The sequence below is a fragment of the Phalangium opilio genome, unplaced genomic scaffold (genome assembly GCF_054372755.1).
Source record: "Phalangium opilio isolate 3A_F unplaced genomic scaffold, DU_Popi_V2 ptg000063l_1, whole genome shotgun sequence".
In the NCBI taxonomy this organism is placed as follows: domain Eukaryota; kingdom Metazoa; phylum Arthropoda; class Arachnida; order Opiliones; family Phalangiidae; genus Phalangium; species Phalangium opilio.
Window position 1 is genome coordinate 2665674 of NW_028324180.1, and position 14270 is coordinate 2679943.

Consider the following 14270-nt stretch of genomic DNA (forward strand, 5'->3'; position numbering starts at 1 on the left):
AACAGGTAAACTTGTTCCTACGGCCTCTGCCCCGTTCACGATCCGGGGTGGTGCTTTACGAGCTGTGTCGGCCGGCGACTTTTTCAAATATCTCGGAATCCATTTTGGACACAATGGGAAAAACTCGCCTAAGTTGGTGTTATGTTTAAAAAACTAAATGACCTATAATTGACCTACTAATAGATAAGCCGGGTGTATAAAAGGCCAACGCGATAACGATAGTGGAACACAATCGGATGTATCACTATGTAACGCGGTTCTCTGAACTTGTAATTATCTTTTAACCAATGTAATAAATAAACTCTAGTATTTTATCCGTATCCCAGTCGTGGTTGTTATTGTTGTAGAAAACACAACAAATTGGCGACGGAGATGGGATTCCATCGATAGTTCAACGTCATCATTTCAAGACAAAGATATCTCGCTGTAACGAAGACCGCCAGAAGCATTATGTCATTCGCCGCGCAGTTTAGTCCCTTTGACGAACAGACGGATTCATGGACATTATACGCAGAGAGGCTAGAACAGTACTTCATCGCGAGTGATATTGAAGATGAGGCAAAGAAGAGAGCGACGCTGTTGACAGTCATTGGACCAGCTACATACGCAACTCTACGGTACATCGTGGGACCCGCTAAACCCACTGACAAGGGATACGATGTCTTGGTAAAAGCACTAGCGGATTTCTTCAACCCAGTCCCATCCGAGATAGTGGAAAGATTTAAGTTCAACTCACGTGATCGCAGACCCGGAGAGACGATAGCGAAGTACATATCAGAACTTCGTCGCATGAGCGAATTCTGCACTTACGGGACTACGCTTGACAACATGCTTAGGGACAGGCTCGTATGCGGCTGCAAGGAAGATTCTCTGCAGAAAAGGTTACTGTCTGAAGAAAAGTTAACCCTCGTTAAAGCTATGTCAATTGCTCAAGCCATGGAACAGGCGGTACAGAACGTTTTGAGGAATCAGCAAAATGGAGAATCCACGGAGAAAGTACACGCCATATCGTTGCTGTCGAAGAAAAGACGCCCAGCAAAACGAGGAAAACAAAGGTCAGCCTCGAACCAAGCCTTGGACCCCACCGTAAAGGAAGCTGAGTACAAATGCTACCGATGCGGAGTGCAAGGACACGCAGAGTCTAAGTGTCCCTACATAAACTCAACCTGCCACGCATGCGGGAAAAAGGGTCACATCTCAAAAGCCTGTTAAAAAAAGCAGCAAAACAGGGACGAGAAAATGAAATACATTGATGCCGAGGTAGAGCAGTCTGAGGAATACGACGTTTTCTTCACCAAAACGCACGACTACCAAATTGAATACAAGAAGGGAATTCTGCATTCAAACGCCGATGCGCTGAGTCGTTTACCACTTCCGGTTGAGATCGACGAAACACCCTTGCCTACCGAATATGTATTGCTGATAGAGAAGATAGACCAGAGACCAACAACCGTGGCAGACATAAGGAGCGCCACTGAAAACGACCAATTCCTCTTAAAAATCAAATCAAGCGTAATAAACGGTTGGAGCCGAGAAGATCGGGAGTCAAACGAAGCAAGGCCATATTACTCTCGTCGGCAAGAACTATCTACAATGCAGGGAGTTCTCATGATCGGACAACGTGTCATCGTTCCAAAGGTCCTGAGATCAACGATGTTGAAGCAACTCCACGAAACGCACCAGGGAATCGTTCGTATGAAAGCATTGGCTCGTTCCATGTATTGGTGGCCGAAGATCGACGAAGACATTGTAGACTTCACCAAGCAGTGTGAAACTTGTCAATCTCTTGCACCTGAGCCCGCGAAAACCTTCTCACCATGGCCTGCCGCTAAAACACCTTGGGAAAGGGTACACTGTGACTTCGCCGGACCAATAGAAAATAAATTTCTACTAATTACGGTAGATGCGTTTTCTAAACGGATAGAGGTGGACGTTGTCCCTTCGCAACATGATGGCACGATTTGGGATCTTACGCACTCTCGTCACGGACAATGCAACATGTTTTTCAAGCCATCAATTCAAAGACTTTGCCGCAAAGAATGGAATGAACCACATCACCATAGCGCCCTACCATCCACAATCGAACGGCCAAGCCGAAAGAACTGTGCGGACCATAAAAGGTTCTGTCAAAAAGTTATCCGGAAGGCATGATACGACCATCGATATTCTCAATGCGGGATTCAAGACATTCGACGTTGGATCACTAGATCAGAGACTAGCTCGTATCCTGATGCGACATAGAAGAACACCGTTACCATGTGGAAAATCCCCGGCCGAACTCATGTTGGGAAGAAATATCATCACCTTAAGTCATCCTAGAAACTATCCAAACAACGACGACCGAGCAGCCACTGTTAACAAAGCCATGTTCCAAGAAACCGAGGAAGTCTACATCCGTAACTACTCCAGGGGACCTAAATGGATTCAAGGACACGTTAACAAGAAAATAGGCATGACCATGTACGAGGTGATCAGTGGTGACAGGGTCATGAGGAAACACCAGAACCAATTGAGAAAACGACACACAACACTCAAAGACGAACATCACGACGTGGCGTCTAGGGATCAGGCGAAACCTCCACATCCACAGAACAAACTTGTAGATGAAGATCAATGGTTTCCAACGACGTCTCCAACGACCACAGAAATCATACATGACAAGGTAGCAATTGAAGGCGAACCACCAACCAACACTACTTCCAACCAAGCGACCACAACTGACGAAGCAGATGACACAGGACCACCTACTCAAGTCAATCCTCGACGTTCGCAAAGGCCCCGCAAAGCAATAGAACGACTCGGTTTATAATTTAATTAAAGAAAAAAAAAGGAAGAAAGTGGTGCTATGTTTAAAAAACTAAATGACCTATAATTGACCTACTAATAGATAAGCCGGGTGTATAAAAGGCCTACGCGATAACGATAGTGGAACACAATCGGATGTATCACTACGTAACGCGGTTCTCTGATCTTGTAGTTATCTTTTAACCAATGTAATAAATAAACTCAAGTATTTTATCCGTATCCCAGTCGTGGTTGTTATTGTTGTAGAAAACACAACAGTTGGCTAACCTCAAGCACGACCTGGACCTACTTGGTAGAAGTTGTCTTAAACTTCAACAGAAAATCGTGATGTTGCGCATTTTTGTACTCTCCCGTTATTCACATATTTTAAAATTATCTCGACTAACTAAGGGTCTCCTTTAGAGGCTCGATGCTACTGTTCGCGAATTTTGCAAACAGATCTTACGTCTCCCTCACTACACACCAACTGGTTTCTTTTATACCTCGGCTAAAGAAGGTGGACTCGGGCTTCTCAACTTCATGTCTAACATTCCCTTAAATGCCATTAAAGGGAATTTAAGGGGGTTAAATGCCATTAACCGACTTACCGCATTGAAGACCAACCCTCTCCCCTCATCCGTGAGGTCCTTGGGTCTGGCTTCGTGACTGCTCAGTTGGACCATTGCAATTCAATTTTGGGTTCCACTGGTGTCACGAAGTCTAGCCTGAAGTCGGAGTTTTTGGCTTCTTTTGTGGCTACGGTGTATGGCTCCGGCCTCAACCAAAGCAACGGCTCAGTTTCTAACCACTAGCTGGATGATCGCGCTCAGATCGTGGATGCGCGCATGCATCTTAAGAAACTTGAACTTAGGCTTAATCTTCTTGCTTGTCGCGGGATGCCCGCCAACAAGGGCGATCGGTCTTGTCGGCCTGGCTGTGGCCGCGCTGAATCATTGAGCCACATCTCTCAGCAATGCTCTTCCGTCTTAGACAAACGCATTGAACGGCAAAATAAAATGCTTACTTTCTTGACCAATTCGATCGTTGACCCTCAGTTCACAAAACTTCGTGAACCGGTTTTTAACGCTGTCTGTTCATCTTCTGGTGTGTGGGTGACGTTCAAACCTGACTTGCTTCTCATTACGGCCACTGATATTTTAATTATTGATGTTGGTATTTGCTAGGAAACGCCACAACCCATCTCGCAGTCTTATGACCTCAAAGCAAAAACTTACGAAACACCATTATTACGCAATCATTTATTAAGAAAATTCCATTTCTTTGCTTTCACTGTGTCGGGGCGTGGCATTTCTGCGGCGGAAAATAGTACCTTATGTTCACTGCTAGGCCTAGGGCCCGGTTTTCAAATTGTTGATATTGTTCTTGAGCATGGAGTTTGTTTGTTGAAGGGGGTGACGCGTCGCCGCGTCGAGCACCGATACCCAGGGTATATTGTGCGCCCCGAACTGGTTAGACTGCGAAGAGTCCTGTCGCCTCGATGAATCGGAGAATCCGATTGACCGAGACAGTAGAGAACTGGTGAGGTTCCATAGTATGCATATCGAAATGCTCAAACCTCATGGCCGCGAGATAGTCGCAGCAACATAGGATATGGGAGGAGGTTTCCTCTTCCTCCCGGCAGAACCTACAGAGTGAGTCATCAACGATGCCCAGTAGGTGCAGGTGTCTATTCAGCCGGCAGTGTCCAGTGAGGAGACTGGTGACCAGCCTAATTTTGCTTTTGGTAAGGGCAAGCAGTTCCTTTGCCCTAGTAATAGAAGGACCCGGGACAAACTCCTTGGCTTGTCTCTGCCCATCCATGTCAAGCCAGAGTTGCAGTTGAAGTGCAGACATCCGGCAGTGAATCCTATGGCGAATGATGCCATGGGGGATGGGAACCGCAGGCTCAGGTCCGAAGAACTTCGCCTCAGCCCCCCTTTTGGCATACATATCAGCCCTCTCATTGCCCAGGTATCCGCAGTGCCCTGGCACCCACAGCAATTGAACCTTGTTGCGGGCAGCCAAAGAACTCAGCAGATCCAGGCAGCTGAGCACCAGTCTAGAATCGACAAGGCACTGATTTAGCGCCTTGAGGGCGGCCTGACTATCCGAATAAATCTGAATCGTCCGTCCGCGGTAGTTTTTCTTGTTGCAGAAATCCGCACATAAACAAATGGCCATGATTTCCGCCTGAAAAACGCTGGCAAAGTTGCCAAGGCTCTCGTAAAAACCAAACTTCTTGGTCAAGCAGTAGACCCCGGCACCAACTCCAGAGTCCGTTTTAGAGCCGTCCGTGAACCAGACGGACTCCCCCCAGTACCAAGGACTGGGGTGGTCTCCCAAACAGCGCGACTGGGAAAGTGCACGCTGAAGGGCTTGTCGAAGTGGTGTGATATAACAGACTTATCTGAGACCATCACTAGTGATGGCTCAGTACTGCTGTACTCACTGAAAAGCTTGGTGTGACTGAAGTCCCAGTGCCTGGGCTTCCACCAGCCGAGGTTGTTGAGCCTACAGGCCCCCATAATAGCTTCTTCCTCAATAAAGAGGTGAAGGGGAAGCATATTGAGAAGGATTTCCAGAGAGGCTGTGGGGGCTGTCCTCATGGACCCCGTGATACCGATGCACGCCAGCCTTTGAAGCTTGCGTAGTTCATCTTGGGCTGTCTTAAGGCGAACCCTGGGCCACCAGACAAGGGCTCCATAGGAGACCACTGGCCTGATGATCCTAGTATAAATCCAGTTTACAGCGCTAGGGCTTAAACCCCAGGACTTGCTGACTGAACTCCTTAAACGCCAAAATAGAATTTTGGCTTTCTTGATGCTAAGATCAAGATGGGATTTCCAAGTAATCTTGGCATCAAGAGTCACGCCAAGGTACTTGACCTCGGAGGACTTCTTTAAAACCTGTCCAAAGAAGGAAATATCATTGAAGAGGTCATTAGTCCTTTTCCGGGTAAACGGTATAAGGACAGTCTTATTGGGATTGACGGTGAGGTTAACTTCCCTACACCATTCCTCAACATCATGTAAGACAGATTTCATCAGTGCAGCGATAGTTGCAGGGAACCTCCCTGTAACAATCACTGCGATGTCATCCGCATAGCCAAAGCAGTAACACCCCCCCTCCCCGAGTCGGCCCAGCAGCTCATCCACCACCAGGCACCAAAGAAGAGGGGAAAGAACCCCTCCCTGAGGACAGCCACGGTCGGTGGAGATCTCCAAGGATTCCCCGAGAAGAGACGCCGTCACCCTACGGTACGTGAGCATGGATTTTATCCAACGACACAAAGTGTCGTCAATACCAAACCGCTCCGCAGCGCGAAGGATAACTTCACTAGAGACCCTATCAAAGGCCCCCTCAATATCAAGGAAGATGGCCAAAGACATCTCCTTGAACTCGATGGCCCTGTCAAGGCAGTTCAAGATGCCATGGAGCGCCGTCTCTGTAGATTTGCCTTTCTGATAGGCAAACTGAAAAGTGGACAGGGGTGTGTGGGAAAGAACACCATCCCGCAAATACCTGTCCACCAATTTCTCTAAAGTCTTTAGGAAGAAAGAGGTAAGACAGATAGGTCTAAATGCCTTAGCCTCAAGATAGCTCGTCTTCCCAGGTTTGGGAATAAAGATAACCTTCGAGCGCTTCCAGATATCTGGAATATGCGCCAGAGCAATGCAGGCTCTAAATATCCTGCACAGATAGGGGCCAATGGCGTCTATGCCTTCCTGAAGGAGGGCGGGAAAGACGCCATCTGGGCCAGGGGACTTATAGGGCTGAAACGAATTTACAGCCCACTTAAGTCTAGAGTATGTAACTATCTTATTGGCGATGCCCCAGTCCGCCCTGTGTGCCCTTCGAAAGTGCACGGGGGGAGTGTCGGTGCTTGTGGGGTCAAAAGCCTCGGAGTCCGGAAAGTGTACCTTAAGCATATGCTTAAGGGTGTCAGTCCCTGACTTGGTAAACTCACCTTCTGCCACCTTGATGGTGCTGAGCTGGTGAGTGTTATCGTGAGCCAGGATCCTCATGATCTTGGCAGTAGCGGGGGCATCAGAGATGCTACCGCAGAAGTCCCTCCAGGAGTTCCTTTTGGCCTCCCGGATGGCTTTATTATACTTGTTAAGGGTCTGTCTATAAATAGTCCAGTCCCCAGTCCTCTTAGCCCTATTAAAGAGCTTACGAGTGAGCTTGCGAAGCTTGCCAAGTTCCGTATTCCACCAAGGAACGAGCCTCGGCCGGCTGGCAGGCTTCGCCGGACAGTTGTGGTGGTAGGAATTGATAATGGCTTGTTGCATGAGATCAACTGCCAAATCAAATTCCAGCACCGAGGAAAGCTTTGGAGCATTACCTCTGAGTAGGATGCAAAGTTCCTCCCTGTAGCCGGACCAGTCGGTCCGACGGGGATTACGCAGTTCCGTCTTAACCGAAGTTGACTTGACCGCGACCGAGAAGCAGATGTGCCTATGATCCGAAAGAGACGGTTCATTAGACACATGCCAGTTAGAAACCGACAGGCTGATATTGCCTGTGGCCAGGGTGACATCAATGACCTCCTTTCTGTTAGAAGTAACGAAGGTTGGCTCATTGTGCCTGTTGAGAATATGCAGGTTCGTACCGACCAGATATTCTAGTAGTTCATCACCACGTCTGTTGCAGTCACTACTGCCCCACGTGACATGGTGGGCATTGGCATCGCAACCCAGAATGAGCCTGTCCCCCTGCCTCTCACAGCGGTCGACAAGAGTGACAACCTCCTGTGGTGGAGGGGAGCCAGTGGCATCATGGGGAAAGTAAGCAGACGCCATGATAAGGCCAGTTGCCTCTCCAGAAGAGGAGGGCATTACCTTAATCTCAGCAGTATCCCTAGTGAGGTAGTTCGGAAGCGGAAGGATGTCAAGACCCTTCCTGGTCAGAACACACGCCCTGGGGTTGGGTGAGGTAAAGTCATAAGAGATATTACCTGCATTCTTTAAACCAAGGATTTTGCCATTATGAATCCAAGGTTCCTGAATGAGGGCCACATCCAGGCCCTCTAAGGCAAACCTCCGGCAGAGAACTGCCGAGGCTGCTTTGCAGTGATGCAGGTTGATCTGGATCACCTTGATACTCATGACTTAGGGAGAGAGGCGGCCCCGGCCACCGCTTGGCGGTAGCGTGGAGTCCCGATCCAGGACCGGTATCTCCTTCGCCACCACCAGCAGCACCCTCGGCCCCCAGCTCCATCCCAGTAACAGGAGCGCAGGTCCTCTCGGTATCAGAGTCCTTCAAGAAGTCGGACTCTGTCCCGAGGTCAATGTCTGAGCTATCTGGAAGGGATGGCTCTAAATTAATACTAGCAATATTTGCTGCCAGCTCCCCACTCACGCTGGCTGCAGTATTACCCTCTTCTTCAGAAGCCTCAGAGGCATTCTGGAGAGGGTCCTTTGGCGCATTCAGGACTTTAAATGTCCCGACATCTACACCAGTAAGACCCTCGAAGCCGGCTTCCTTGATGGCCTCCATGGAGGAGCCGTCAATTAGGAAGATCCAGCGTCTGGTGCTCTTCTCATCGAACGACTTCAGGCACCGCCAACAGTCGGTCAGAAACCTTCCGTTGTAGGCCTTCAATCGCCGGAGAAGAGCCGCCGGATCAATGGTGCGACGGTCCTTGGTCCGGAAGGACACCTTGAACGGCTTCGGGAGTTCACTGGCCTTCATCACTGAAAGCCGTGTTCCCCCTATGGCACGCTCATTATGGTGTAGCACCTTCACGAGCCATTCACTGGTCGCAGAATCCCCACATGAATAGATCATGGCCCCAGCCATGATGTGGAAATTAAGAGGACGTGGCAGCGAGCTTCCCGAAGAAAGCTCAGCGTCCAATGCGTCAAGTATAGCGGCCTGGATAGGAACGACGTCCTCCTCCGTGACCGCATTAGTCGGATAGCCATCTTTAACGATGGCCATCTTGACAATACTGGCGACGTCGCAGTAAGACTTGGTCTTCTTTGACGCCGCAGCTTGTAAGCTAGGCGAGGGATCAGGGTCCTCTGTCCTAGCTCTCTTGCCAGAAAGGGTGGTAGCTTCTCTTGGACCAGGCGTAGAGTCCGTACCCGGGACGTTTCTCCCAGCACCCGAAGGTACAGGAGTCACATCTCGGCCCGTATCTCCTGCACCCAGTGCAGAGTTCTGGCCACCTTTTTGGGGTTGTTTTCTTCGGCGGTTGGCCCTGCGCCTCCTATTTGCTTCACTCAACCTGGTGGAACCCGATTGAGGAGCAGGAGGCGACTTTTGGCCTTCCGCCGATTGCGGGTGGGTGCTGCCAGAGGCAGCATCTCGCCCAGAAGCAGGTTGGGAGTTGCCTCCTTCCCTGAGAGAAGGCTGGGTACCGGTAGAACCGGCTCCATGCCCAGGTTTGGTTTTGGTTTTTGTTTTTAAAGAATCCATAGAGATCCCACGAGTAATGAGGCAAATAAAAGGTCGCCACCCGGTAGTCCTCAACCCGGGTGGAAGGCTAGTTACAACGGGGTTTCGCCTGGTGCCCCGAGGGGATCGTTCGAGATACCGTAGATTAACTTCCCCGGTACCACACAGCCCTCAGCACGATACCTGCACACCTTGGCTTGGGAAGGGCGCGTATCAGCTCAGCCCACAAAACGCAGTGGTTGCCCAGCTCTCACCACCGAGGAGGTGTGATACAACGCACTGTTGAGGACCCAAGCTGGCGGTCGCGCAAGCGAAAGGTAAGGCAGAGCAGCAAAGCAAGGGGGGAAATTAAGCGCGCCATCCAGCTTGCGTCTCCAACTTCGAGAGCCAGCATGGAGTTTACATTTATCAGCACTTTTTGTCGCGTGCCTATAATCATTAATGTTTCGTTTACCCCCTGTTAAAAACTATTGTTAATTACTCACCTAATCATATTACCTACTTCATTGCTTACTCCAATGATGTGTCTTTGAAATTTAATATTATGTACTCTCCCGTCCCTTTCTCTGTTTGCACGCTTTAAGTCGGTCCCCAAGAGGGTTTAACCACAAATCCAACCGGACTCTTAGGGTCATGGAAAAGACCTATAATTAAAAACAATCATAGTGTTGTTATATTTCAGTTTAAGTTTTTCCCAGAACTTCAGTTTGTCTTGCTGGATAGTGCAGTTCATGGTTTTACGGTAAATATCTTGTCACTGTAGTTAACAATGTAATTCATTAAACTGATTTAATCTCTATTTTATACGATGCAACCGTTAATTTCTCATGAAGGAGATGAATTGGCCTTCAAAAGGCTGTGACCTGAACCCAATCGAAAACCTGTGGGCAGAGATGGTTCGGAAAGTTGACCATGTCAACGTCAGGAACGCTGCTGAGTTGTTGGAAGCGGTACAAAATGCTTGGCGCGCAGTGCCGTCTTATCCATTGGGCCCGTTGGGCACTGGCCCAGGGGCCCCTTAAGGACAGGGCCCCCATAGTTGTCAAATACTACTGAATTTACATTTCTTGTCACAAGAGAACCACTGGAAAATATAAACTACTTACCATTTGTCATTCAGTCTTTTCAATGAAAAATTTGGCCTTCGAACTTGAAAAATGTAAAACTAGAAGTCTGAGACCTATAGGATAGTCACCCATTGCCTAGGTTTTTACATTATCTCCCCTCCCCATGGCCTCACTTCACAACCGCACATCGGTTTAGTTTGAAACCAACACACTAAATCAGACTCAGTCTATACTGTCATTTTGCCCATGCGCAGAGAGAAAACCTGGAATTTTCTCGCTCATTCTCGCTGTTAGGTGGCACGTGGGGTACAAGTCTATTACTTTCCCTGCTGAAAATAGACCACTCTGTTTAAAATAAAATTCCTGTTATGAATAAAATTATGGCTGAGATGTTAGACAAACTATAAATAGAGATTATTAGTGATCAAATCAAAAATGAAACGTAATACTTTGAGCGGTGCCCAGAAGATAAAACGAGCTGCGCAGGAGAAAGAGAAAGCTAACAAACTTCGCAAGGTAGCATCATGCTTCCATCAAAATGCTATGAGAAGTGCTGAGCCTGGTAAAATTACTCCTTCAACAATATCACCGAAGCCTTCAACGACTACCACAGTTCCAACCGACATTGCAGTGGAGTCATCACTTGTTCCTACAAGTGATCCAGATGAGGATATTCCACCAGTGGAAGTGCCTAAATGTGAAACGAAAACATCTTCCTTCCAGGAAACAGATGCAGGGCTATGGGTCATCGGCAATCCTAACACAGTTGCATGCTGGATTCGAAATGGGCCGACATCTTGTCAGAACCATGAAAGCGACATTTCCAAGACATGCCGAGTGTATAAAGAGGATGGAGAAAGCATTAGAATTCCAAGACAAGAGATTTGTCAAAAAAATGTGTTCAAACGTGAATTACGTAATGTCGATCCAAAAAAGGATCGACTTCGATCCAATTGTAAAGGAATTTTCAAGGAAGAAAGTGCGCAAATGTTTCTGACTTTGCGTTGACTTTTAAATTTGTAGACTTTCGTTTGAAGAAAATAATAACTATTTTTATTTCTCGATTGATTTGTTTTGTATAGGGGATAAGGGGCCCAATATACTGCACTGCCCAGGGGCCCATATAGCACTTAAGACGGCCCTGTTGGCTCGCTGCTGGCCCATTGGGCCGAATCCCATTAGACCTAATGTCGTAATGAACCGAATCCCGTTGGACCGAATATAGCCAAAATGCGCGGGTTTATTATCTTAAAATTTTCATTGCTATTAAACGATATATTTTTAACGCCGTATTTCAAAACCGAATTAAAAAATACCTCTTTTGGTTTAAAGAAAATACCCTTGTCCGTAAGCTTGCGTCTATCAATACACTTTCCAATAAAAATAATGATACTGTGATGGTCAAATCCCAAGTTTAAAAGGATACCTCTATTGAAACCGAGCCGAATCAAAGCCAACCTGAAATGACCCGTAAAACAATCAATATTTTGGAAAATATATTTATTGTTCAAGGAACTTAATAAATGCAGCGTTAACTGTTCCAGAATCTTTATAAAAATAATTTGTTGGAAAAGGCCCGCTTTTATTATGCAAAGACCTCAACGAAAATAAAACATTTTGGAAAATCGGTTATCCTACCGCATCCAAACCTAACCTTACCTTACCTAACCCACCTAACCCTAACCTAACCTTAACCTAACCTTACATAACCTTACATAACCCTACCTAACGCTACCTAACCCAACCAAACCCAGCCCAACCTGACCCAACCCAACCTAACCTTACATAACCCTACCTAACGTTACCTAACCCAACCTAACCCAGCCAAACCTGACCCAACCCAACCCAACCTAACCCAACCCAACCTAACCCAACCTAACCCAACCCAGCCCAACCCAACCTAACCTAACCTAACCAAACCTAACCTTACCTTACCTAACCTTACATAACCCTACCTAACGCTACCTAACCCAACCTTCCCTAACCTAACCTAACCAAACCTAACCTTACCTAAACTTATCTAACCCAACCAAATCTAACCAAACCTAACCTTACCTTACCTAACCCAACCTTACCTAAACTTATCTAACCCAACCAGACCTAACCAAACCTAACCTTACCCTACCTAACAAAACATAACCTAACCCAATCTAACCCTAACCCAACCCAACCCAACCAAAACCCTCTAAATATTACGTTAATTTTAATAAAATTTACGCAAAATATTTCAAATACTCAAAGGCCATTATTGCAATAGTATTTTATTACTTTATAGTTTCCCACACTGTCTAACGTAACTGCAATTAAGTTCAAATAAAATTAATAATCATTTGCATGAAACTATTATTACGTAGTTTATTTTTTCTTTCGGGAAACCGACTGTCGCACGGTAATCCGATACTCTTCCACTGCGCCACGGTGAGACGAAAGTTCCTATCGCTAAATTAACTTATATAGCCTTATAAGTAATAATAATATTCCTAATAAAAAAATCCCAATAGACAGAAACCGCACAAACGGCGGGATTTAAAATCATATTTCAGATAAAATCGGTCGATTGGGAATTCGGTCGAATGAGATTCGATCCAATGGGAGGACACCGTTGGCGCGATCTCAAGTTGAACGTGGAATTCAATGCCTAGTAGAGTTCGGGAGGTTTACGAAAACCAGGGATATTGGTCACATTATTAGACCGTAAACTTCGCATTTACGTCATGTAAAAACTTTAATTTGTTTTGTGTAATTGTTAGAGTATGTTTAGATCTATTATTAGATTTCATTAAAATTTTCTTAAAATCTTGTATTATAAATATCGTAAGAATTACTTCTAACTGGTATTTATTGGTTTTAGTGGAATGGTGTCCACACATGTAAATACTGAAATTATAACTGGCGAAGTCATCTGGTTTTTCATTGCTCAAGTTTTAATAAAAAATAATTAAATATGATCGTATAGTTCTTTTAAAGTTCATTGCACAAGTTGTCCTGTGATCTTATTTAAAACCTAATTACTTCCAATAACCGAAATGTCGACGTTGAACTACACGCAAACCTCTATCGCGTTTTTCGCAAAAGTAAATAACCATCAAAAGTATACTACAACCGGAAACAATAAAAAATAAACCAACAAATCGAACCCGAGTCCTAAAGTGTTCTCTAAACCATTAATTACTCAAACTTCGAAGACACCACTAATCTAAGACAACAGGTTTAGTTTTAAACTCGAAATTTTAATTTAAATCACAAGGACACCTGCGTAAAGCTCAGTAGCTTGTATGCTTAACATCTATAGTTACCATTTGACTGATAATCTACTCCGAGTCCAAACTCCTTTATCAGAGGTATGAAATTTTGCAGAGACGGTACTCAAATGCAGTAGGCGAGCTCTTAGGTTTCTTCTATCCCTCATCTCACATAAATCGATGTTCTTTCCTAAGAAATTAAGTTTGGAATTAGTCTCGAAACTCACAAAATATTAATAATAATATTCTTACTTTGTCTACCATTCTACCCTTACAAAAATTTACGGCTGCATTTTGCTGTTATTTAGATTTTTTAGAATCTGCAATATATTGCAAATATCCTGGAATATTCTGGAAAAATACTGAAATAAACCTGAAAAAGGTTCAACTTCAGACAAAATTAAGATGCATTCCAGAGAGCAATGCAGAACATTTTAGACGTTTTGCAGAAAAAATATCTTCCGTTGGAAAACTCAGTACAGCAGTATACAAAATTTAGCTCTTCTAGAGTCATAAAATAGCTACCTTACAGCTAGAAAACAGAAGGGAAATTGTAACTACCGTAAGAAATCAGGATGTTTGTAGGCTCATTACAGGTACAGACTGTTAAAGAAGTCTTTGCGCGTTGCGTTTTTCGCACATATTTTAGTATAATTCAAAAACTATTCAAGCTAGCGCTCTGGAATAAAGTGCGTTATAAAAGTTTTGCATTTCTCTTTCATATTTTACCCGTTCCAAAGTTGTCCTTTGCATACTTATACCGGAAACCGGAAAT

The 14270-nt window shown here is 45.7% G+C and overlaps 1 protein-coding gene and 1 long non-coding RNA gene across 4 annotated transcripts; one reads left to right on the forward strand and one right to left on the reverse strand.

Annotated features, from left to right (window-relative positions):
* Positions 1-450: 450 nt before the first annotated feature.
* LOC149662723 (uncharacterized) lies at positions 451-1212 on the forward strand. Its single transcript, XM_089842294.1, has one exon. The coding sequence runs from the start codon at positions 451-453 to the stop codon at positions 1210-1212; it is 762 nt and encodes a 253-aa protein (XP_089698420.1).
* A 4424-nt stretch (positions 1213-5636) lies between these two features.
* LOC149662724 (uncharacterized) lies at positions 5637-7412 on the reverse strand. 3 transcript variants are annotated; one of them, XR_016368603.1, is made up of 4 exons: positions 7332-7404; positions 7130-7242; positions 6752-6945; positions 5637-5690 (listed from the first exon to the last, which is right to left on the reverse strand). It is a non-coding gene; the product is annotated as an uncharacterized LOC149662724 (long non-coding RNA). The 3 variants fall into 3 exon arrangements; XR_016368604.1 differs by lacking the exon at positions 5637-5690 and having other exon boundaries at positions 6652-6945; positions 7307-7412; XR_016368602.1 differs by lacking the exon at positions 5637-5690 and having other exon boundaries at positions 6652-6945.
* Positions 7413-14270: the final 6858 nt, after the last annotated feature.